Source organism: Pleuronectes platessa, chromosome 10 (genome assembly GCF_947347685.1).
Source record: "Pleuronectes platessa chromosome 10, fPlePla1.1, whole genome shotgun sequence".
In the NCBI taxonomy this organism is placed as follows: domain Eukaryota; kingdom Metazoa; phylum Chordata; class Actinopteri; order Pleuronectiformes; family Pleuronectidae; genus Pleuronectes; species Pleuronectes platessa.
Window position 1 is genome coordinate 2432637 of NC_070635.1, and position 23203 is coordinate 2455839.

The window sequence follows — 23203 nt, forward strand, 5'->3', positions numbered from 1 at the left end:
AGACACCTTTTGGAGCCAGAGTCTGTGTCCGGGGACGGAGCCACGTTATCGAGACTCTAACAAAACAAGCCCTCGACCAATCACGGCTCAGTCTCAGCTGTCAATCATGACATCTTGTCCCGTTTGTATAATACATAAGTAATTAAAACCAAATTTACTGGAAAATGAACATAATATAAAATAAACAATGTCTAACTGTTTAGTTTGTTCCATATACTAACATGGAGGAAATGAGGTGTATGACCTATACTGCAGCCGGCCACCAGGGGGCGATCAAGATGTTTTGGCCTCACTTTTGTGGGGGCACTAGTGTTGTTTATCTTTACATAGATGTGTGTAGAGAACATTAATGTGGTAGAAACATTTACTTTTGCACCTGATTAAACTGGGGAATCTTCAGATCCTTTTCTGGAAAACCAGAGAATGTCCCTCTCCTGGAACCCGGAGGAGACACTTACTGCGTGTCTCGGTGTCCAATGGGTGGACGCCTGCACTTGACCTGCCTTTCTCCGTCCTTGAGGGGGGGGGGGGGCGATTCAGCAGGAGTGACACGGTACTTCACTTCACATCCACCTCACCGGCCTGGTAATGGACCCCTGCCTGGATCCAAGATGGCATCAGTGTGACCACCACTGACTTCCGATCCGTCCGTCTCTCAGTCAGGTGTTTAATGCACTGGTACAAGTTTCTGTTTCTGGGGTTCGGGCTCGATCTTCTGTGTGAGAGCAGGAAACTTTGATTGTTGTGATGTTGAGATATGATTTGAACAAAAACTACCAAACAGAATATCACAAAAAATTGATTATGAAGTTACTTTTAATCAATTTAGAGAATATTTGCTCTAAATCTAATCGTTAGATGTGTTAAAATTCTTGTTAAATGATAAAAATGCTTAAAATTTACAAGACTGATCAGGAGCAGATATTAATTTGGCGTTTAATGATTAATAGAGAATATAATTACACCTCTGAGACTTGACTGTGTGTTCACTCTTTGGAAGATCCCACCTCCCGAGCTGTGAAGTTGTTCTGTCCTCAGTGTGTTTGTGTGCTTCAACATGTCGAGAGAAACCAAATCCCTGCAAACAAACAGTGTTGTGTTTGTGTGTTTGGAGCCTTTGACTCACACCTTGACTCGTCTCTTTCAATATTTACATGATAACGAAAGAGCAAATTGTTGACGGATCATTTTAAAACGAGCGTATTAATCACAAAAGCGTCTGTATCGGCTAAAAAGTGGTTCACAAAAAGTTCACAAATTCTATTTTAGAGCTGATTGTAAAAATTCATTGGTTTTCATGTGTTTATTATTTCAGAGCAGGAATCTGCAGAATTGGATGAATTGGACCCCTCCACCCTCTCAACCTTTCAGCCCTGGGTTCAGACGCAGTGTTCGGGCCCTTTCGGACGCTCTCCTCGGTTTTGACCTCAGTTGACCTGAGCTCTACTTCCAGGTCGGTGTGTTTGCGCAGGACTCAACAAACGTGTCCCTCACCGGAGAGGACAGAGCTTCCAAAACACCGTCTCCATGGACACACGCTCCACCAGGAGAGGAGTGCGAGCGTGTGTGTGCGTGTGTGTGTGTGTGTACATAGAGGCATGTGTGTGTGTGTGAGGGGTGTAGGCTCAGTGCACTTTGCATATGAGTGTGAGTCCAACTTCTAAAAAACTTGATAAAACAAACTGAAGCTCGGTGCAAATTCAAAACCATTTAAAAGAAAGAAACCACATTACGCGCACGTTGCCTCCGAGTCCGACCTTCTCCCGCGCTCGCAGCTCGCCGCCCGCAGCCGTGCGCGATCGACTGCCAGCGAAGTGATCCAGTGAAAGACACCGAGGACCAATAGGAAGCGGAGCGCGGCTTGTTTCCGAGGGGAGGCCCCGGGAGAAGGTGCCAAGCCGCTCGGAGGCGACTCAGTGAGCGGGGGGAGAAGCGCAGGCAGCACCGGGACCGTGGAGATCCTGCAGCCGCCTCACGGTGCCTGTTCGTGCGGGGGAAAGCGGCGCGGGGTCGCCCGGTAAGAGCTCCAGGTTTTCATTCCTTCCATCAACTCTTTCCTCTTTGCGCAAAAAAATAACACGCACACATTTCCGTGCGCTTTTTGTTGCTGTTTTGGCTCGACGCGCTCCAGCTTTACGCACGGATTTTACAGACGGTTCCACGTAACTTTGCAACTGACTGTCGGTTATTCTGCTCTTGGAGGCTTTCTGATCTGTGTTTGAATGATTTCCTCTCATCCACCTCTTCTCTCTCTCTTTCTCCCTCTCTCCCTCTCTCTCTCTCTTACAGAGTGTTACGCCTGAGACGCATCGTCATTTGGAGCCACACTGGATCAACATGGATGGATTTCACGACCAGCAAGTGCCTCACTGTAACTCCACTGTGAGTCTAAAGAAAGTTCAAACCCCAGCTACTCTTCATCGTCTCTCACTCTGAATCTAAGACAAGATCCTCTCCCTCCTCATCTAAACTCTATTCTCTCCTGTGACTCTTCATCTCTCGTCTTCCTCCTGCTGCCAGGACTCATTCCCCCTCAGGGACCGTTTCAGTTCCATCACACCATCAGAGATAAGCAGCCAAACAAGGTCCCCACCACTTTACACAGTAGTACTGGTTGTGCACCATGTTACCACTTGTTAATTAGGCTATGTCTGATGAGTGCAGCACAGGTCCCTGTGCATGTGCCAGACTTTAGAAGTGTGTGTGTGTGTGTGTGTGTGTGTGTGTGTGTGTGTGTGTGTGTGTGTGTGTGTGTGTGTGTGTGCGTGCGGCATCAATGAGTGGCTCACTGAGGCTCCTCCAGTCGTTCTCTCATTTAAACGCTGAACGTGCAGCCAAGAAAACACACTCTCTGCTCCAGTGAGGAACAGAAAACAATTGATTCGTGTGTCTCTCTCTCTCTCTCTCTCTCTCTCTCTTTCTTCTTTCCAGCGGCTGCAGGAGAAGACGAGGAGCAGCGAGAGGCCAGCGAATGACAGAAAGAGAAAATTCATTAAGTCCGACCTGGCTCAGGACACTGAAGGTAGGCGCAGGGCAGAGAGGGAGAAGCTAATTTCACGGCTCCTAAACATTTAGCAAAATTCAATTGGTCTGTGTCCACCTGCACTGCTAACTACAGAATCTCAATTACAACACGGCGGCCTGTGATGATTCTCTCGAGCCTCTGTCGGAGGTCAGACACACAAATTGACTTGTTATTAGCTGCACACTTGCCCACAATGCTCCAGTGGCACTGATGGCACATCAGCAGCGCCACAGTGGACTCAGTGGTTTCTGATTCTTCTCCTGGGATCTGACTCCTTCTCCTGACTCTCTCTCTCTCTCTCCCCCCCCTCTCCTCCTCCTGCAGAGCTCTTCCAGGACCTCAGTCAGCTGCAGGAGACCTGGCTGGCAGAAGGTGAGTGTTTTAAACCTCCCAAGTAAAAAAAAGAGAACGAGGGGAGATGGGTAAAAAAAAAACTGAGAGGTTGTGAGGGGTGAAAAAAAAAAAGAAAAGAAAAGAAAGAAGCTGCCTGGAGTTACATGCCTCGCGTCGCAGTCCAATTAAAAGCCTGTGTGGAAGAGGCACCTTGTGTGTCATGCATACATTAGAGACTGTGAGCGAGGGGTCTTGAGGGAGACAGAGGAGGCTCTACCCAGAGAGTGTCATCACAAATTACCAGGAGAAGGCTCTCCGACGCTCACTGTCTCTTCTGCTCTTGGCAGGAGCTAACGCGCCGCACGCCAGCAGCCGCCACCTCCACCTCCACCAGAGCTCTGCTGTACTCCAGCCTCTCTCTCCCTCCCTCCCTCTCTCTCTCTCCTGCTCTCTCTCTCTCTCCCTCTGCTTCCTCTCAGCACACCTCTCTATCTTCTCCAGCTGTACCATCACCTTGTCTTCTTCAATTTCATTTCTTGGCGCCCCCTTTAAAAAAAGAAACAGAAAAGAGAGAGAATGGATTTATCTCTTTTTTTATCGCAGACTTTCAAATCACCAGCCCTGGTCTCTTAGAGAGAGATTCTTTTTTTTTAACATAGTCGTCCTTTTCTTAAATTTTTTTTATTCATAAATCTTTTTCATCTCATGGAAAGACTTGCTCCTTGTGGTCCCACTGAGACGTGATGCTTCAGGATTTAAGTACGAGTGTCCTGTTCCCGTGTCTGCAGCACCGAAGTTTTGGTTCGTGGTGAATATTGCTCGTCTGTTGTTGTTTCGTGTGAATGTTTCACTGTTGGCTTCACTTTAGTGTTTGAATCTGACTTTTGGAAGATTTGCTGTGAAAATCTGAAAAGAATTGTGACGTTATTGTGAAAAGACAGAAGTGTAAAGCTCATGATGAGTAGTTAGGAGATTTGAATTTATATCTGACGTCAACCAAAGTTTTTGTATTTTCTCTGCAAATTTGCTAAATCATTTAAGTAAAATTACGTTTCTGAGACACATTAGTACAATAGTAATACTGCTGTGTTAAAATATGAAAAGAAAAACTAAATATTTAGCACAAAACGTTCGCGTTAAGCTTTACATTCAAGTAAAAAGTATAGAATTTAAAAATCTTCTTAATTTGAAAGCGTTAAATTTCTGTTTAGTCCCTTTCCTGAAAGTTAAATACAGAAACTACGAGAGTGATTTAAATAAAATACAAACATCCACATTTTTTAAATATGTTTTTACCGAATATATGTTTTATTTATTTAAGTCAATTACAATGTTTTTCAGATTTTTGGGGCAATTTTATTTTTATGTTTTAATTAAAGCATCAAATACAAAAAAAGACAAATTTACATTTGAACATATCAGAGCTCAGGTTGAAAAGCTGTAATTCTTCTTTCTTCTCTCCTGTCATAAATATTACTGAATCAAGTGCAGATACTTTAAAGTAAAAAAGAATTGAGTTGTACTACAGTCGAGCTCTCACTCTTCACACAGGTGGGAACGACTCTCCATCATTTACGGGCTCCATCTATTCTTTAACACGTTTGAAAACCAAAGCTTTTAAAAAAAAAAGAGAAAAGTACCCGATCTGGAATCAGATATTGAAGCAGCAGTCGGACTGTGAGGTGGCGGCCCCCCCCCCCCCCCCCCCAGCGTGTAAAAAAAGAATAAGACAGGATTTTAATATTTCAGTATCCAAAGTGAGGGGAGAGAGGGCGGGCGGGCGATAAGAGGTATTACTGTTAAGGATTACAGTTCTGCCTGTCGTGGATCAATGTGATGATGAACGCTCGCAGATTGTGGATCTAATGAATGACTTCCTGTCCATTAAGATGAAAAGGAATACCTTCCCATTTGTAAGATTTATTAGTTCAGGTAATTGGAACAAGAGGAGGAATTATGAGAGACGGACTGAATTACCAGACTGCAAAGAGGTTAGAGGAGCTCGGCAGCTGACAGGCGTCTGCTCGACCCCCCCCCCACCCCCACCCTGCACCACAGTGACCCTCCTCCTCCACTCAGGCTCCTCCACTCATCTAAGTGTCTGATTCAATCCCGGGGAAATCGTTTCAATCTCCAAATTCTCACTTTAAAAAAAATCCTGCTCTTTTAGTTTAATGTGAAATCAGGTTAAAACCCGTTGGTGCAGGTTTTTTAAGGTAAACGCCTCGGACCGACTCGGGCCTCTTGTTCACAGCCTTTACAACTCCTCTCTCTTTTCACCCTCACTCCTCTTTTCTCCTCCTCTCTGGATCTGTTTTGTTTTGTGAATGGCGGCAGACTTCCAGCTCGGCCGGTTTCTCCCCAGGAGTTATAGTTGCAGGGATCAGCTGTGTCTCATTCACAGAGCGAGGCCGCTGACGCATCCGTCCTGTCCCTCAGTTTGGACTCAGATCTGGCTGCTGAGGGTTTTCACCACTAACGGGAAGTGTGTGTGTGGGGGGGGGGGTGATTAGACTCAGAGGGACGAGGGTTTTAGAGGGTTTGAGTATGAAAGACTGTCCTTTATATCTTTTTTACTTTTTCTTTAAAGTCTCATGTCGTTACCCTTTAAAAAAAAAAGCCTGCAGCACTTTGGGGAGAAGCAGCAAACCAGTCCCAGATCCTTCACCAGTAAATCAACCAGGATAAAACCCAAACTGCATGTAAAAGACTTGCCCACAATAGTGTTTGAATAGGTTTAATTAGAGCAGATTCTAGAGAGACTCACTCGCTGCTCTCTTCACCCGCCTGAGAACATGGAGCAATTGTCTCCTCTTGATCTGTTGATTGTTTACTCTCCTCAATTCACACCTTCTGCCGAGATAGAAAAAAAAAAAAACATCCCCGGTCACATCACGAGCGGCAGAGATGGGAAATCTGTAATTTCTCTTTTTTCTCTCTGAAGATCTCCAGACATGTGGAGACATGTTGCTGCTCCTGTGATAATGAGGATCCACCTCATTGTGTGTATAAATAGACGTGCTAATGACACATTTAAATCTCCTTTTGCCTTTCGCCGGCAAAGTGTCAAACTTGAGGGACACGAAGGGAAATGTCGCTGAGTGTAAAATACGTGCCACATGAACGCGGACGTGTCCTAATTGGAGCCGGAGCCGGGCGGGCTTCATTATTTTAGCATTAGCCCGAGTGCAGGGGCGTTTGCAGTGCAGGTGAAGCGTTGGGCGGTTTGGAACAGACCCGACTCGGTAGGTACAGGTGGATTCACCAGTAGGGAGGAAGCCAATTAGACACTGGTAACAATGGGTGCTTGGCTGCTGGCGAGGAGCGAGAGCCGGGCCGCGGCGCTCTAGCTCGACGAGGCGACCGCAGGAAGTGGAATTAGGAGGAAGTCAGAGACCTAAAGCAAAAAAAAAACATCATGTCCCTCGCTGCCCCGGCCTTCCTAATTCCTCGTTAATTAGTTAATCATTGAAAACATATTGCTCAAAGCTTTTCAAGGTTGTTTGATGAGTGTAGCGCTGTTTGCTCATGAGCCAGATTTTATTCTCAAAGGTCAAATTGTATTAAAATAAGTGTTAAATCTTCTTTACTTGGTAAATTAATTTAACTATAAAATGACTAGTAAAAAAAAGAGAAGAAGGCAAAAGAATGGATGAAAACAATATTTAGATTTTATTTTATTTAGTTAAATTTTAGATCAACATGGAGAAGAGGTAATTTAGTGTGATATGTCTGAAAAGCTCCAGAATTACAACTAAATGGACTCTGTTGTGAGATTTCTATTTTTTATTAAATAATCCTGATATTTTTTCACATTGTTTTTTAAATATGACTTAATTGTAGATATTAAAATACAGAAAAATTGAGACAGTTAAAGGATTTTGCATTTTGTTGCACATTGAAATAAAAATAAAAGCGCGGGCACCAAAGAGAAACCAAACGGATCCTCGGCCTGGTTTCCTCTGAACTCTATTTCCCCGCGGCCGCGGCAGCAGGCGGTGCTGGGATAGGCCGAGCTCGCGTCCCAGGAGCCTGTTTGTCAGAGGAGGCTGTTGGACCGGGGGGGGGGGGGGGGGGAGCTGTGATCAATGCTGCGTTGTCCATCAACATCACAAACAATCACACTCTTTCTTCTTCTCTGCTCCTGTTTGCAGCTCAAGTTCCCGACAATGACGAGCAGTTCGTTCCAGACTTCCAGACTGAAAACTGTGAGTAAGAGACCACGTTGATTTCCTCTCTGTTGTGTGTGTGTGTGTGTGTGTGTGTGTGTGTTTGTGGATTTTTTTTTCTTTTCTTTCACTTATCATCTCGACTGGTGTGTTTGTGTTGTGTGGGGGGGAGTGCACGTGGAGCTGTGTGTTTTTCCGTGCCCTCACCTTTTGCTTACACAAGTGCTCTCTGGAGAGCTGCAGCAGTCTTGCAGGTTTTGCCGACAGGTGCATGGGCAGGGGGTTATCTCTCTCTCTCTCTCTCTCTCTCTCTCTCTCTCTCTCTCTCACTCTCTCTCTCTCGTTGTGTTTGTCTCTCCCTCCCTTCTGTCGCCCGTGCACCTCTTCACACCACGGAGAGATTATCGCACTGTGACTTATTTGCATAGAGAAAACATCAAAATATTGTGGTTGATGTTGTTCAGGGGGGTTGAAGTGATATTTTTAACTCCAGGTTGGAGAAACTGCTGTCAATCGATGGCGGTTTTGAATTTTTTAAAATAAAATATTTAAAAAAAACCACTCCTGCACGACCTCTCCTCAAAGTGCTGTTTGTGCAAAACCCTCGAGTGTGGTTAGATTTTCTAAATCTGGCAGCGTAATATTAGCTATTACCACATTTATCCTTTTCAGCTGCAGGTTTGTTGGCCTCCTCGTGCACGGCCCAACCTTCACTGGGGATTTTACATCAGGAGAAGAAGCTATTTCTCATATTCTCTTATTTTTTTCCTGCTAAAAGATCAAATTCACTCCTCGAGCTTTGATTAAATTCGCTCTTGCAGTGATGAGGCAGTTAGCTGCACTTCACCTGGTCGTGCACGGTGGCTGCACACGGTGGCTGGTGACTTGGCACCGTCCACTTCTGGAGGACGCGGTGCCAAGACGGGGACAGAAATGGATTGAGTGGAGCTCAGTGGGACCCGGAGCAAGCACATGTCTTTCTGATGAGCCAAAACGCCCATGAAACTGTGAGAAAAGACACAGATCTGTGTGTCCACAGCCTGCGTCTTCCCTCTGCCCCCCCCCCACCCCCAGCCCCCCCAGCCCCCCCGCCCTTTAACCTGGAAACAAGAGTTGAGGAAGGATTCTTCTCTGGAACAAAACGACAAGGTCACCTTAGTGTCAGCGTGGACTGTAAACTTCTAAAGGTCACAGACGGTAATTGGGTGAGCGGGGTTGGATCTGGCACCGAAGTAGATCACACACCCTGTAAACCCGGCGTGAGCCAGATTACAGATCCTGAATCAGGTTGTCCAAATTAAACTAGATCCTATTTGCAGCAGCTCATTGTTTCCTTTCATTTATCTTTGATTCGCTTTTCTCCAGCTTGTGATCCACCAGTGAACCCAGCAGCTGGATTCACAGATCAGGTGGTGAATTACCAGTTATCTCTTAAAAAAATCCAAGATGGAGGAGCGATGCGTTTGTACAGTAGAGAACCAGAGGTCACAGAGACTTTCCCGTTGTCCTTCAGAGGTAGAGCCAGGGTGGGTGGCCGCGGTGGCAGGAGACCGCTGACCATCTGAATTGTCCTGTTGGCAAAGCGGCAGCCGACTGGAGGGGCACCGACAGATGGCGGGAGGGTGAGGGCACCGTGGTTGGGCGCTCGAGCAGGCGTCCCAGCCGGCAGCGCTCCCATATGGGTTTCACCGAGCCGAGAGATGGAGGGGTGGACGGTGGACGGCGAGATGGAGAGACGGACAGAGAGAAGGATAGAGACAGGAGTTGTGTAGAGAAGACGGATAGAGAGGTGCCGACAACTAGCGATTGTCGAGCTGGAAACATCCTACAATTTCCCTGTTGTCAGCAAATTAAAGATAAACAGTTATGAGCCGATTCCACAAAAACAACTAAAACACTAAAATTAGTCACTGTGACATGTTCCTTAAATATCTCTAATTCCCCCCCCCCCCCCCCCCCACCACCACCCCCCCGTCCTGCTGCCGCAAATACTCACTACTGCACTTTTTGTGTATTTTTGCAAGGACTGAAATAGTGCACGTTAACTGGTGTTTGTTTAAAAACAGACAACTGCAGCGTTGTAGTTTTATTTTGAGTCGATCCCAAATAAACAGGTACAAATATTTTCAGACAAATGTGTAATTTACTCCTCAGGCTGTTTTGACAACTGCACAGCGACCTTATAAAAACTAAAATTAATCTTTATACTTGTGATTCTCTCTGGGTCTTTGAACTATGATGCCAAGGGATTGTTGTTAGATTGTGTTGTTGGATTGTACTCATTACAAATGATGGAAAATATATTTTACAGTAGCATAGTTAGCATTAGGCTAAAAGTAGCCCAATTGATCTTTTGGCATAATTTGGGTAGCTATCCAGTTAGCTTTCTGTGCTAGCAATCTGAAAATTATTGAAAATGTCCTTGATAGTTGAATAGTTAGCATTAGCTAAAAAGTAGGACACTTTTTTCATTAGCATTGTGAGTGTAGGTTTTTATTGTGCTAGTTAAAAATACTGGACAATTTCTTTACTAATAGAACAGTTAGCATCAGCTAAAAGCTAATTAGCATTAATAAAGGAAGCATTCAGTTGTATTTTTAGGAAAAGATTATATTCAAATACAGTTAACTATTAATATATATGTGTTTTAAACTTACATACCAAGAAAACAAGATAAGGGTTAAAATGTTAGCTCCACTTCTCTGCTATAACTTGAATTTTACATCGGTAGTTGCAAATTTGCTTAAATGAAATGAGCAGCTAACGTAAAGCAAAAAGTATTTCACATCATTTTGTGTCAGAAAATGGAAACTAGACAGAAACAGACAAATTAAAGGAATCAGGGTCGTTAACCGTAGATTCGTCTTTTTCCCGTCGGTGTGTCTTCACGTTGTCTCGGAGTTAACGTCTCTCGAGAAGCTTTGTGGCCTCGGAGCAAAAAGTGTCCTCGGGCTGAAGGAGGATTTCTCTTTGTCTCCAACTCCAACACAGATGCTTACCATTAGCATAACTTAGCGGGGCACGCAGGAGTAGAGGAGGTGTAAAATGAGGCCACACGTTAGCGGCAGATCGGAGCCTCCATCATTTAGCAGCGGTGGCTGCTTCACCTACAGTAGGTGAAAATGGAACGGAGGGTTTTTTACGCTGTTGCCAAAAGACCTGTACTTTCTCATGAATGGGCCGGAGAGGGATCTGCCAAACGTCGGCCCGGCTTCTGCCAAAACACACAATTTGTGTTTACACGACGTCCGGCGCCAACAGTTCTTTGATAGGAAAGCAAAATGTCAGATAAGGGAAATGTGAAATAATAATCTAGAGCTCAAATTATATTTCCTTACAGGTATAACAGAGCTAGGGAGAAAAATAAAAAAGGGGGTGAACACGTTGTTTATTCCATTTGCAGGAAAAAGATTTCCATTGAGTCTGAACAAACAAAGACCAGAGAAAATTACAGATTATTTGAGTTAATGGCACAGGGGGAGAAAAAAGAAAATAACACATTTTGCATTCAGAATAGAACCCGTAATTGTTCTAACTGCTTCTTCTTTTAAACACCCCTCCATCGGAGTTAATCAATATGTAGATAATGAGAGCAATCAAGCAGTGATGGGCCTGACATTCTGGACTAAAAAGGAAGTCTCTGTTTTAGTCGGAGGCGATGCCCTCGCTATTGATTTGTGTACCTCGGCACCCCACTGACCAAATCTATTGTGACATTTCCATTTCTAATTTAAGGCCCTGAGCTGCAGCACATGTGAAGCTGTTGTTAACGGCTGCTGTGACGCTCAGAGAAATAAAAAGCGGAGTATCTGTTGATTCAGGGGTTAAACGCAGCATCGAGCTGTGGAGCAGACGTCCAGGGAGTCGGCTCAGCTCAAAGGAAACATATTCCCTCTATGTTTATTGTCGCGGGTAATTAAAGTGACAGTTATTGTGACGTGAACAAGGGAAAAACACAAGTATTGTTTTGACTCCGTGGGACTTTTCCATGTCAGCGTCGTCAAAAGGTCTCCCCTCAGGAAGTGTCTCTTTGACCCGCGATCGATGACCCGGGAAAGGTCAGGCCCCCAGCGAGGGCTGCGAACAACCCCTGAGCTCTGTCCTGCCGGGGCCGTGTGGCCCGTCCCCCGGGGGCCCCGGCTGTGCCTCGGGTGGGGTGTTGGCAGATCGACCCCTGCTTGTACGACAGCTGTCAGTCAGCCATGAGAAGAAACTCCCCAAAACATCCTCTCTCTCTCTCTCTCTCTCTCTCTCGGCCGCTCGCAGCCCCAGAGACCTTCCTATGAAAAATACTCAAACCACAGATTTGGTGTTTTGGTTCATCGGATGTCTAAATGTTTGCTGGACCAGGAGTTGATGGATATCCATTCCATTTCAGTTTTGAGCTCCCTCAGCCTGGAACATCAGTATGAAACCCCCCCTCCCCCCCCCCCTCCGACCGCGGCTGGCCCTCTCTGGTGTTCCACAGGGTGCTGTGGGATGCCCCCCCCCCCCCCCCCCTTGTGTGCGGTGAGACGGCGATTGGCAAGGCAACCCCTGAGCCCGACTTCATTTTCTTTTTTTTCCGTCAGAAGCGCAGCCAATTGGATTAGCGTTGATCATGACTCGGGATGATGGGATGTTAATCAGGACTGATCAGGCACTTAACAGCCGCTCAGATGCATCGGGCTCATCGGAGGCCATAGGTAGAGAGCACTAGCCCCCCCCCCCCCCCCCCCTCCTCCAGATCAATGGGCCCGGTGGCTGTCGTCTGGAAGCTATTGACAGCCAGCTGAAAGCAGATGAAGCTTTTATAGGAGCTCGCCGCACACCCAGGTTTTATGTTTTGTCATATTTCACTAAGCGAGTCCCCGTCAGGAGAAAAGGACGAGCAAATGAGATTTGAAGTGAGCTGTTTGTGTAACTGAGGATCGGAGGACGGATGCTCGGAAAGAGACTTTTAACTTAAACATGTTCATCCTGATCGATGATGGACTCACTTGTCTCTGGGCTGTAATCTGGTTGTTTATAAATCCAGGGACACAGAAGAAGAGCAAACCTCATTCAATGTAGCATCGTGTAAAATCTGCTGTAGTGTTTTTTTAACAGAATTGAATCAGGTCATCACTTTTTTTTTTCTAAAGGCAGCAACAATAATTTGCACATTTTATTTTATAACGGTGGAAAATGCTGCTCTATAAATAAAATATCCAAGAAATCTAAAGAAAAATCATCTTTATCTATTATTTTCTGAAAACGTTCACACTTGAAAACCTCAGCCATGAAAATAAAAATGCAGAAATTGATATGAAATGCTGCTAAACTTACATTAATCTGAATTTAACCTGTTTTTCTGCATATTTTCTATTTAAATTCCTTATTCTGTTCTCTAAAGAATATCCTCTCGTGAAAATGCAGAACCCTGACATTTGCATCTGCTCTCAAAAGCCACACTTACACCATGTCTATTTGATTTGTTGTCATGCGGCGTCTGGAACAGTCTTCTCTTCTCCTGTTGCAGTGGCGTTCCACGGACTGCAGCTGAAGATCAAGAGAGAGCTGCACAGCCCGTGTTCAGAGCTGAGCTCCAACTGTTCCCAGGAGCGGCTCTTCAAACTCCAGTATGGAGAGAAGTGCCCGTACAACGTCAGGTGAGCGTCTCTCAGAAACACCTCCGAGCGACACCTCCCGCACAAAGACAAGATCTTTGCTTCCACGTCCATTCATTCAAACAGATGTAGAAACAGTAGAGAAGTCATCTCCTCATCTGGAGAACATATCCACATATTTATACTTTACTCTTTTACTGCATCTTCAATGATGAAACTGTTTTCTATTCATTTTCACTCGTCAATCATTTTTGTCAAATTGTTTGGAATTTACAGTTTTTTATCTTTTCATTTACGAACCTGATGAACATTTAAAATTAGATGAACATGAACGTGTCTCATTCTGGAACCGACGCACATTGTGATAAGTACAGTCGTGCTGGGCGACTTCTCTTGTGTTGCTTGGTTACACTCTGATTTGATTTGTAACACATCGCAGTCGTTCCACCTGCGTGTTAGTGTAATGTGTGTTAGTGTAATGGCCTTGTGTGTAATGGCCATTGTGTGTTTTATTTTTGGTGGTGGAGCAAATGTGAGGTTCATTTGCTCACCTGCTGATCAGAAGCTCAGAGCAACAGAAACACACAGAGACATTCTGCTTCAGGTGGAAGTCTCTGAACTGTAAAGATTGTTGTTGTGTTAATTAAAATAAGGAAACAAAGCAAAATATTGGTGTAAAAACAGCTATTCCCTTAAATGTAACCTTGTAAATCAGTTTTAATTTGCCTTGTTTTAAAGCATTTATTGGCTCTTTCCAATATAACTATCAAATAAAGGCCTGTTAACTAAATATACTTAAATAAATAAATATGCATTTTAATCTATTTCTATATATATATAGTTTGTCTTATGTCCTGTAACAAAGACAAACTCACCTAAAACAGAATCTGAAGATGTGATCCATGTTTTCTTACACAGTTAAATCTTTAAATCAAAGCTGAAGGGAATCAAACCCCAAACCCTGCCCCTCCTGGAAGCTTCATTGACTCTTTCTCTGTCTCTCTCTACCCCAGTGCCTATGAGCAGAAGCAGCCTGCAGGAATGAAGCCCTCCAGCCCAGTGACGCCCCCCTGTAGCACCCCTGTGTCCCCCCTCCACCATGCCTCCCCCACGGCCCCCCCGACGCCCAAACCAGACAGGACCTACGCTCACATCCCGTCCTCCCAGCCGCTCGCTGACAACACCTACTCCATGGACCACAGGTGGGTCCGAGGCCTTGAGCTGCGGGTTCGACTCCCACGGCAGCAGATACACATGGTGTCATTTAATGTGCCTGCTCGTGAACCATAACAATAAAGAAATGTTGTATAAACTATAACTTCACTGAGAAATACTCAGAATAACTGAAGCTACGATTAAAACCAGTCAGCGTTAAAATGCATTAAAGTTATGATTAAAGTTACATTTTTCTTTATTTTCTTTAAGTGTGAAATACTCACTCAAATATAATAAAAAATACAATATAAACATAAGACGCTATAAAAGATAGTCATATATACAATGTAAACAACATCTTTACAGTGAACAGTATATTATAAATATCTGATATTGAAATTTCAAGCATGGAAAATTATTAATTTTGGTTTTAGTCAGTTAAGAAGCTTTTAGAGCTTTCAACTAATTTAATTGATTATTAGATTGTTATTAAAATGTCATTTCCAGCTGTTTTTCTGGAGACTTTGAACTGTTGAACAAAACAAGACGTTGATGGAATTAAAGCAACTGACATTTTATGATGTTTCATAGACGAAAGGTTTATCAACAAAATCAGTTCATGTCAAATTAAATTTCTTATTTGCAAACAACTCAACTTTCATTCGCCTCTCGTTGACTTCTTTAATAAAAAGTGAGTAACTGGGCCTTTAAGCTGATTTGCCCCCGTCTTTAAGAAAACTTGTGATCAAAGATTAAAATTCTCTCTTTAACTGCTTGTTTGAAAACTTAATTTTCAACCACAAGATCAAAACCATTATTAATAAGTCTCTGTCCTTGTCTCCTCTGGTGCGTTCGTCCTCCTCAGATTCCGACGGCAGCTCTCGGAGCCGTGCCACTCGTTCCCCTCCCCGCCCACGATGGCCCGGGACAGCCGGCCCATCTACCACCGGCAGATGTCGGAGCCCAACATCCCCTTCCCGCCTCAGGGCTTCAAGCAGGAGTACCCCGACCCGCTCTTCGAGCACCCGGCCATGGTGGGCGCGCCGCTGCCCCACGCGTACCCCACCACCATGATGATCAAGCAGGAGCCCCGGGACTTCACCTACGACTCAGGTGAGAGGTTTGTGTGTCTGTGTGTGTGTGTGTCTGTGTGTGTGTGTGTGTGTGTGTGAGACGCAGTGAAAGCAGCTTTCTTCTTCTTCTGCTGGAGCGTTATCATCTCAGGAATGGGAGAAGACAAGGGAGGAGGGGCTCGGCGTTTATTGAGTTTGCCCATTATTAGAGCAGGGGATCTGGTTTTTGCAGGGTGTCTGCACCGGTCGCCATTTCCTGTGGCGCTCTAATAGAAAAAGAGGAGGGGGTGGGGGTGGGGGGGGGGGGCTGTGCCTGTTTACAGTCCAACATCCACCCTCCCACACTTGTTCCCTCCCTTTAGTCAGAGTCAAGGGACCTGATCCTCCGCCCGAGGCCTCTGAGGAGCCCGAGGCTTCTTCATTTTCCAGACATTTAAGAAGTAGTGAATAGTTGTGTGTTTGCTTGATAAATGGCATAAACAATTAATTAATAATTAGTGATCAAAGTTGTTATAGAATATCTTCTCTGTGTCTGATAATGAGAGAAACAAAGGATCAAAAGTGAATTATCAGTTTATCGACACTGAAAATCGAGGTTTCTTTGGGTTCTTGAAAATAATCAGAATTTTACGTGTGAACAAATCTTGAACACCTTCGAATATTACGTTAAATACTTTCAAAATGTGTTTTAGTTATGTTAATATCCATTTAACACTTCTTCTGACAAGTATTAAAATTAGTTTCCGAGACAGATGTTTTGGGAGAATGCATAGTTTGTAATTTCCTCACGTGTTGTAGTTCAATTACATAGATATTAACACTCTGTAATAAAACTACAAATAAGACCAAAGTGGAACTGAAAACCAACAGGGAAGAATTAAAATATAAACAAAATGGTCTTAAATCGTATTAATTTGCTATATTATTTATAATAACAATAACATGAGTGTAGGTAAAGAGAGGAGACAGAATCTCCCCGTCCTGTCCTGTGGATCCAGGACGCAGCCTCCCAGTGGATTTATTATCCGTCACAGTGGAGCATGTTGACCGGGCCTGTTGGGAAGGATGGGAGGGGAGCTGGTAATTTCATTAGCAGCAATTTCCTCTACAAGCCCATTACTTTGATGAAGTTCAGAGAAATGTTTATGGGCCTAAATGAATGGGCCTCGGTCTGTTTATTGAACATTCACTTTGTAACCTGTTCGGCCTTTTCTTTTTTTTGTTGTTGATGACAAGCTGTGACAGTGATGTCTGTACGTGGGAGGATCTGACAAGTACAGTGAATGGACAATTCAATCATTAAGCCAACCAGTGATACAGGCATCAACGCTATAGAGTGGTTTCTTTAGAGGATTATTAAGAATTCTGTTATTAGACATGAAAAATGAAGTGATTTGATTTTAAAATGTTTAGTTACATCTGTGAAATATGATCTTTTCTGGTTTAAATTGCAAATATCCAGTTTTTAAATAAATAATAAACAATAGAAATGTCTCTAAACTTGGAGATTAAACAAAAAAGACTGAATGACCCGTCAATATTCAAAATGCAGCAACATTAATTTGATAAACTAAAGGAAAAATACATCTTTCTTTTATTTATGAAGATGTTCAGACCCTCGGATGATCATCAGGACTGTGTGGGTGTGTTTTTAATCGGATTTGATTGGCGGTCGCCTGGCAACTCAAACAAATAACCTTCTGCTGTTATTATATATTTCATTTAAAAAAAAAGTCCCGCCCCATCTCAACCCAGTGAACAGACCCGATCCTCCCGGAGCAGTTCGGCACAATATCCACGATTTAGTCAAAAGAAACCATCACCTGCAGGTCGCTGTGGTTTTTTATCTTTAATAAAACAAAAGTAAAAGCACATTATTGAGCCGTCACGATATGAAAATGATCTTATATCTTTTGTCAGGTTGTGTTTTCACCCGAGCGCCGGTGTTTTGCTCGGCAGTAAATCTTCCCCGCGAGTGGAGACGCTCCCAGGATCTATTACTGGTTTGATATAGTGGGTTCGCCGGCGGCTGGGAGCCTTTGCCGTGCTGGCGCTGGAGGGCATCTTCTTTAATCAGAGCCAGTGGTGCATTGAGCGAACAGCCCTCCACTGCTCTCAGATCAGTGGGATAGTGTTCTTAATGCTGCCTCCGGGCCCTTTAACACCCACTCTCCCCTTCTGGCTTTCAGCTGAAGTGCCGAGCTGCCATTCTGTCTACTTACGGCAAGACGGCTACCTGGCTCACACCAGCAGGACTGAAGGTACAGACGGTGACACCGGTGAACTGAGACGCTGACACACACGTGTAGATCGTGAATCTCACTTCACCTTCATCTTGTCTTCCAGGGTGCATGTTTGAGAAGGTGGCGAGGCATTTCTACGATGACACCTGCGTCGTGCCGGAAAAAGTCGAAGGTGAGTTTTTTATTACCAGCGTCAAATACTTGATGAATGAAAAGTACTCAGAGATACCGATGATCCTCACTGTGTCCTGAAGGTGACATCAAGCAGGAGGCCGGTCTGTACCGCGAGGGCCCGTCCTACCAGCGCAGAGGCTCGCTGCAGCTCTGGCAGTTCCTGGTCGCTCTGCTGGACGACCCGTCCAACTCGCACTTCATCGCCTGGACCGGCCGCGGCATGGAGTTCAAGCTCATCGAGCCGGAGGAGGTGACCTTTGTTCCCTAATCCTGATTTTTAACACAGTTTGTGTTACTCAGAGTTCAAAGAATGAGACAATTACAAAGCAAACTGTGAGAGATTTGCTGCAGCAGCTGGAATGTGTGAGTTAAATTCCTTGTAAACGTGAAAATCTTCAGGGTTTGAGTTGTTGATCTGATTGTAAAATTAAGATTGATAAATATAATCTTCCAGTTCCATCTCTGGTTTGGGGCCTGAAGTGAGGATCCACTTTACTTTGCACTAAAACCTCGAAACAAAACATAAAGTCCAATAAATTAGCATCTGAAGAGGATTGAATAACGTGCTCTGCTCTCTGTGGTCGAACACCGGCCCTGGATTCAACATAACAGTTTATTTTTATTCATCTTTTTATCTTTATTGATCAAACCGACCACATACACCCAACTCCCCCCCCCCCCTCCCCCCCTGCTGAATATCTCACAGGACATATTCCTAAAAATAATATCCCATGTCGACGGTTGGGCCTTTTGAAATGGAAAACAGAGGCCGGGTCTGTGTGCCCCCCCCCCCCCCCCCCATCGCACACAGTGGGGCTCAGTCACTGTTGCTCTGTTGGAGGAGGACGGAGGAGGATGCAGGGTCACAGGCGGGGGGGTGGGTGGGTGGGGGGGCTGTAGAGTGGACGAGATGGAGGGTTAACCTTGCAGCCGTCCACGCAGCCCAACGGTGTCTGGAGGCGGGGGGCCAGCTGCGGAGAACAGGGGGGCCCATTCATGCCATCAGGTGATCTAAACCCCCCCCCCCCCGGGTGTTGTGAACGCCACAGACAAACGACAGCGAGCGGCTTCTGCCTTTTCACCGGGTGGAGCACATCACAAACATCAGAACAAGAGATTCAGGGGAAAGAGAACGGGAGAAGCTGAAGCGAGCACCGTGGGGCTGTGGGTTTGGACTGGGAGGCCGGGTGGTGGTGGTGGGTGTTGGGTGGTGGTGGATGCTGGTGGGTGGTGATCTGGTAGACAGGTGCTGTAACATCTGCTGCCTCCGCCGCTGGGTGTGTGACGAGCTCCTAATGAACACGTCCCTGCTCAGGTCTGCTCCGGCCGGACGCTCTGTAATTACGCTTATTAGCAGAATGTGGATAAATAAGTTTGCTCCACGTTCCAGCTCCGGACAGGAAGTCGGCTCGAGCGTCTGTGCTGCAGGGTTGTCGTCTGGCGTCCGGCTCTGTTGTTTGTGTTTACTGACATCGTTTGTGTGTTTGTGTGTTTGTTCTGAAGGTGGCACGTCGGTGGGGGATTCAGAAGAATCGACCGGCGATGAATTACGACAAGCTCAGCCGGTCGTTGCGTTACTACTACGAGAAGGGGATCATGCAGAAGGTAACAGGACGCAGGATTTAGAACAATAAACACAATTCATATTTATGATTTGATTCATAATATTAATAACTACCACAAAAAAACATATACAATAATATTTAAACACATTTCAAGAAGGAAAGAGAAGCAGGAAGAAGATCAATCTTTTATCAACCTGCCTCCTTTCATATAAATAACATGAGTACATCCGTCCAACATTCTTTAACTTCCTTTCTTTTTCACATAACAACAAATCAATTGTCCTGATTGACAGCAGCTGTGTTAAGCTCCTCCTCCTCCTCTGTAGCTTATTCAGGAGGTGGAGCTTATTAAAGATGGCGGACCTGCTGAACAACAAAGGACTCAAACCATCTCATGCTGTTAGATAAAAGTTTGTACAGTTTACGTGCTTAGATGTAAGGTAGAGCGGGTCGTCCACTAACCAGAAGGTTGGTAGTTTGATCCCAGACTCCTCCAGTCCGGATGCCAAAGTGTCCAAGATACTGAACCCCAAATAGATTGAGTTGTGTAAACATCAACACACTTATGAATAGGAGATATCGTTGCTCCTCCACTGAGCATCAAACCAGATGAATGAAGTTTCATTGTGTGTCATCACCATCCACATTGTTTTCATCCAGCTGTGAACCTGCTGCAGCTCCTCCAGGTCTTTTGTGTTCAATCAGTCAAACTTAATTTGTGCATCAGCTTTCAAACAAGTTAGAACCAAGACAACAAAGAGCTGCAGCGTTTAGCAGGTTTAACACAACAGACAAACTTCTGAGATAAATCTGCTTCTGGTGAATGTTTTATGAAAACTTGAAACATGTTGCAAACATTCATCAGGAGTCAGGATATATTCTAATTATAATTGATTTAATGTGGTTTCTATAGATTGGATATTATATAAATTTGTTTGTTTCCATGGATTAAAAAATGATATTAGACCTTTTCAACCACTGACGGATAAAGATGAAAGATTTTCGGAAGAATATTCAAAACCAATACGAGCGTAATGGTTTTATATTTAAAGGATTTTTTCTTGTATATTTTTGTCTTGAATTAAAATTCTTAAAACATGATGATAGTTTTATACACTTGGTATTTAGTAAAACTGGATGTTACACCATTTTTTAACCCATTGACATTTAAGAGGAAAAGTTTTCTTGAGGATATTCTCAAAAATATGTCTGCAGGTTTCACAAAAATCATATTTTTTTAATGTATTTATCATTAAAATTCGATGAAAAGATGACCATTTGTTATAGTTGGTATTTAAATCTCATATTCATCATCTCAACTATCTCTCCTCCTCTTCCTCCTCCCTCGTCCAGGTGGCCGGAGAGAGATACGTCTATAAGTTCGTGTGCGACCCCGAGGCCTTGTTCTCGATGGCGTTCCCCGACAACCAGCGCCCGGTGCTGAAGACGGACCTGGAGCGGCAGATCAACGAGGAGGACACCGTGCCGCTGTCGCACTTTGACGAGAACATGGCCTACGTGCAGGAGGCGCCCTACTGCCAGCCGCACCCCTACAGCGAGGGCTACGTTTATTAACGCCAACCCCCCCCTCTCCTCCTCCTCTTCCTCCTCCTCCTCCTCACACACTCATGCACCTCAAACACGCACCTCCATTCTCCATCTCTTCTTCCATCCTCCGTCACTCCAGAGACTGTCGTGTCCTCTAATTCACCGTCGCTCCAGGAATAAGACTGAACACACACGTGCAGCGGAGCTCTCTCTCTCTCTCTCCCCCCCCATCTCTCTCTCTCTCTCTCACATAAACACACCCGTCCTCTGGTTCTTTTTGCTCTTGTCTTTCTGACGTCCACAGCAGGATGGAGAGTGCACTTTATGGACAGGAGGAGCGACTCGGCGTTAGCCTGCAAGCTATGAGCTATGTGGTGGTTTTATGTTTGTACATTAACGTGGGAATCGTTCTGTTTGTTTCTTCTGTTTTTTTATTATTCTGATATTTACTATGATGGAGCATGTGGCTGCGTGTTGGGACGCGACCCGACGATGATGGACAGACGAGCGTTTTCCTTCGACCTTTCCTCCGTCCTCCAGCCGACGTATTGTACAACAATACTTTTGTGGTGAAGTTACACAACTTCAGACTTGACAGAGAAATGAAAGAGACGTTCAGCTGCCGCCAGTGGGAACTGCGCCGCCGCCATTTTGAACAGCGACCTCTGGCCCCCTTCGTCCAATCAGACTGTAGATCTCACGTAGGGGTTCCTGCTGTGAGGAGACGGGGGGGGGGGGGGGGGGACGTTCTGAGCTGCGTGGATGAAACTTTTCTGCATCGCAGCCGGTGTTTAGGATAATCAATAAAGCCGCAGGCCGCTGTAAGATAACTCATTAACTGTAAACTGCAGTTTCCTTTGTTTGTCAGAGAGCCACTCGTTTGTCATTCAGCTGTTTTTTTTAAATGAATAACTGGAGGAAGCGTATGTACAGTACAAAGCAACACACTCGAATCAAACACACAATCCAACATGTCCCTGGTTTCTTTTCTCTTTTCGGTTCCAGGTGAACATGAAGTGTAGACTTTGCTTTAAAATGTTGCATCGCCATTGATGAGGTTGTTTTCTTTGGGGGTTTAAAAAAATAAAAATGTATAAGAAATATCTAGAGTTTTATAATGTGATGACAAACATTCATGTTATAACAAAAATAGTGTTCCATTGTATAATCAGGTAAATCCACATTTTGTTGCTGCTTCAAATTGTTTGTGTATTTTCTAGTCTCAAGATATTAAAAAAAAAAAAATGAAAAGAAAAAGAAGTGCGGCAGATATCGGCTTGCTATTTCTTTCATTTCTGATTTTGAATTTTGTTTTTTTTATTGGTTTTATTTAAACATTTAAAAATTAAAAAATGTCTGGTCTGTATGAGTTTTGTTCTCGAGGGCCACGTGTCTGGGGCGGGATTGGCAATAGCAGAAATTCTGTAATAAAATATCCCTGAAAAACAAACGATTGTTTTACGATGTTTCACGTAACAAAGATTTTTTATTTATTTGTTTTATTCATCGCTTGCATACGACAGAAAAATGCAATGAAGCGCTGATTTCCATATTCAAACGCACAATTTGTCACTTGTCTCTGAGCTCTGGGTCGTAAATGTACAATATGAAAGTGAACTCCGAAGCGAATGTGTGTGTGTGTGTCAGTGTGTATCTGTGTGTGTGTGTGTGACGACTAATAGATTAAAGGCTCTTGTCAATTTCCAGGTTCGAGAGAAAACTCCCAACCACAAAGCATTTAACCAAAGTGACACCTGAGGAAAAATCAATGGCTAATTTAAGACACCCCTCGTTCGTGGAGGTGAATTGTCTCTGTCCTTTTTGTTTCTGCTTCTCTCACAGCACTGGCAGTAATGGAAAAAAAAAAAACACACACACACCAACACGGTAACACTCCCTTAAAGTTATTATTTCCTTCTGCAAAGTGTCACTATCGCCAAAAATCAATGACTAATTTAAGGAAGCAGTGTTTAATTGCTTCCACTGATGGGAAAAAAAAATGAAAGCCGGATGTGTAAGTAATGAAAAAACACGACTTGCCTTAATTTGTCAGCGCAGGTTGTGATCCGACCCCATTACAGTCCCCACGCTGCCATTTCTGGATCGATCTCCTGCAGCCGCTGACTTTAAACACCTGATTGTTTCCTCCGAGGATATTCAACAGCATCTAATCCGACATGTACACAAACCAAAGAGCAGCGAGGCTTTTAATATGATGAATGGCACTTCTCATTCGGGGGGGTTTCTCTTTAAAATGGCAATAATCTGCAGTAATAACCCGTCTGACACAAAGAACTGCACATTATCTATGACTCTGCCTGTAAAGCAGT

General features: G+C 44.4%; 1 protein-coding gene across 4 annotated transcripts; it reads left to right on the forward strand.

Moving 5' to 3' along the window:
- Positions 1 to 2337: 2337 nt before the first annotated feature.
- On the forward strand, positions 2338 to 20900 carry etv1 (ETS variant transcription factor 1). 4 transcript variants are annotated; one of them, XM_053432970.1, is made up of 12 exons: positions 2338 to 2382; positions 2932 to 3022; positions 3350 to 3397; positions 7513 to 7566; positions 13028 to 13157; positions 14129 to 14317; positions 15136 to 15383; positions 17533 to 17604; positions 17690 to 17758; positions 17841 to 18010; positions 19264 to 19365; positions 20679 to 20900. In XM_053432970.1, exons 1-12 carry the CDS (start codon positions 2338 to 2340, stop codon positions 20898 to 20900), a joined length of 1440 nt encoding a protein of 479 aa, XP_053288945.1. The 4 variants fall into 4 exon arrangements, with proteins under 4 accessions (XP_053288945.1, XP_053288946.1, XP_053288948.1 ...); XM_053432971.1 differs by lacking the exons at positions 2338 to 2382; positions 2932 to 3022; positions 3350 to 3397 and adding an exon at positions 4102 to 4159; XM_053432973.1 differs by lacking the exons at positions 2338 to 2382; positions 2932 to 3022; positions 3350 to 3397; positions 14129 to 14317 and adding an exon at positions 4102 to 4159.
- The last annotated feature ends 2303 nt before the right edge of the window (positions 20901 to 23203 follow it).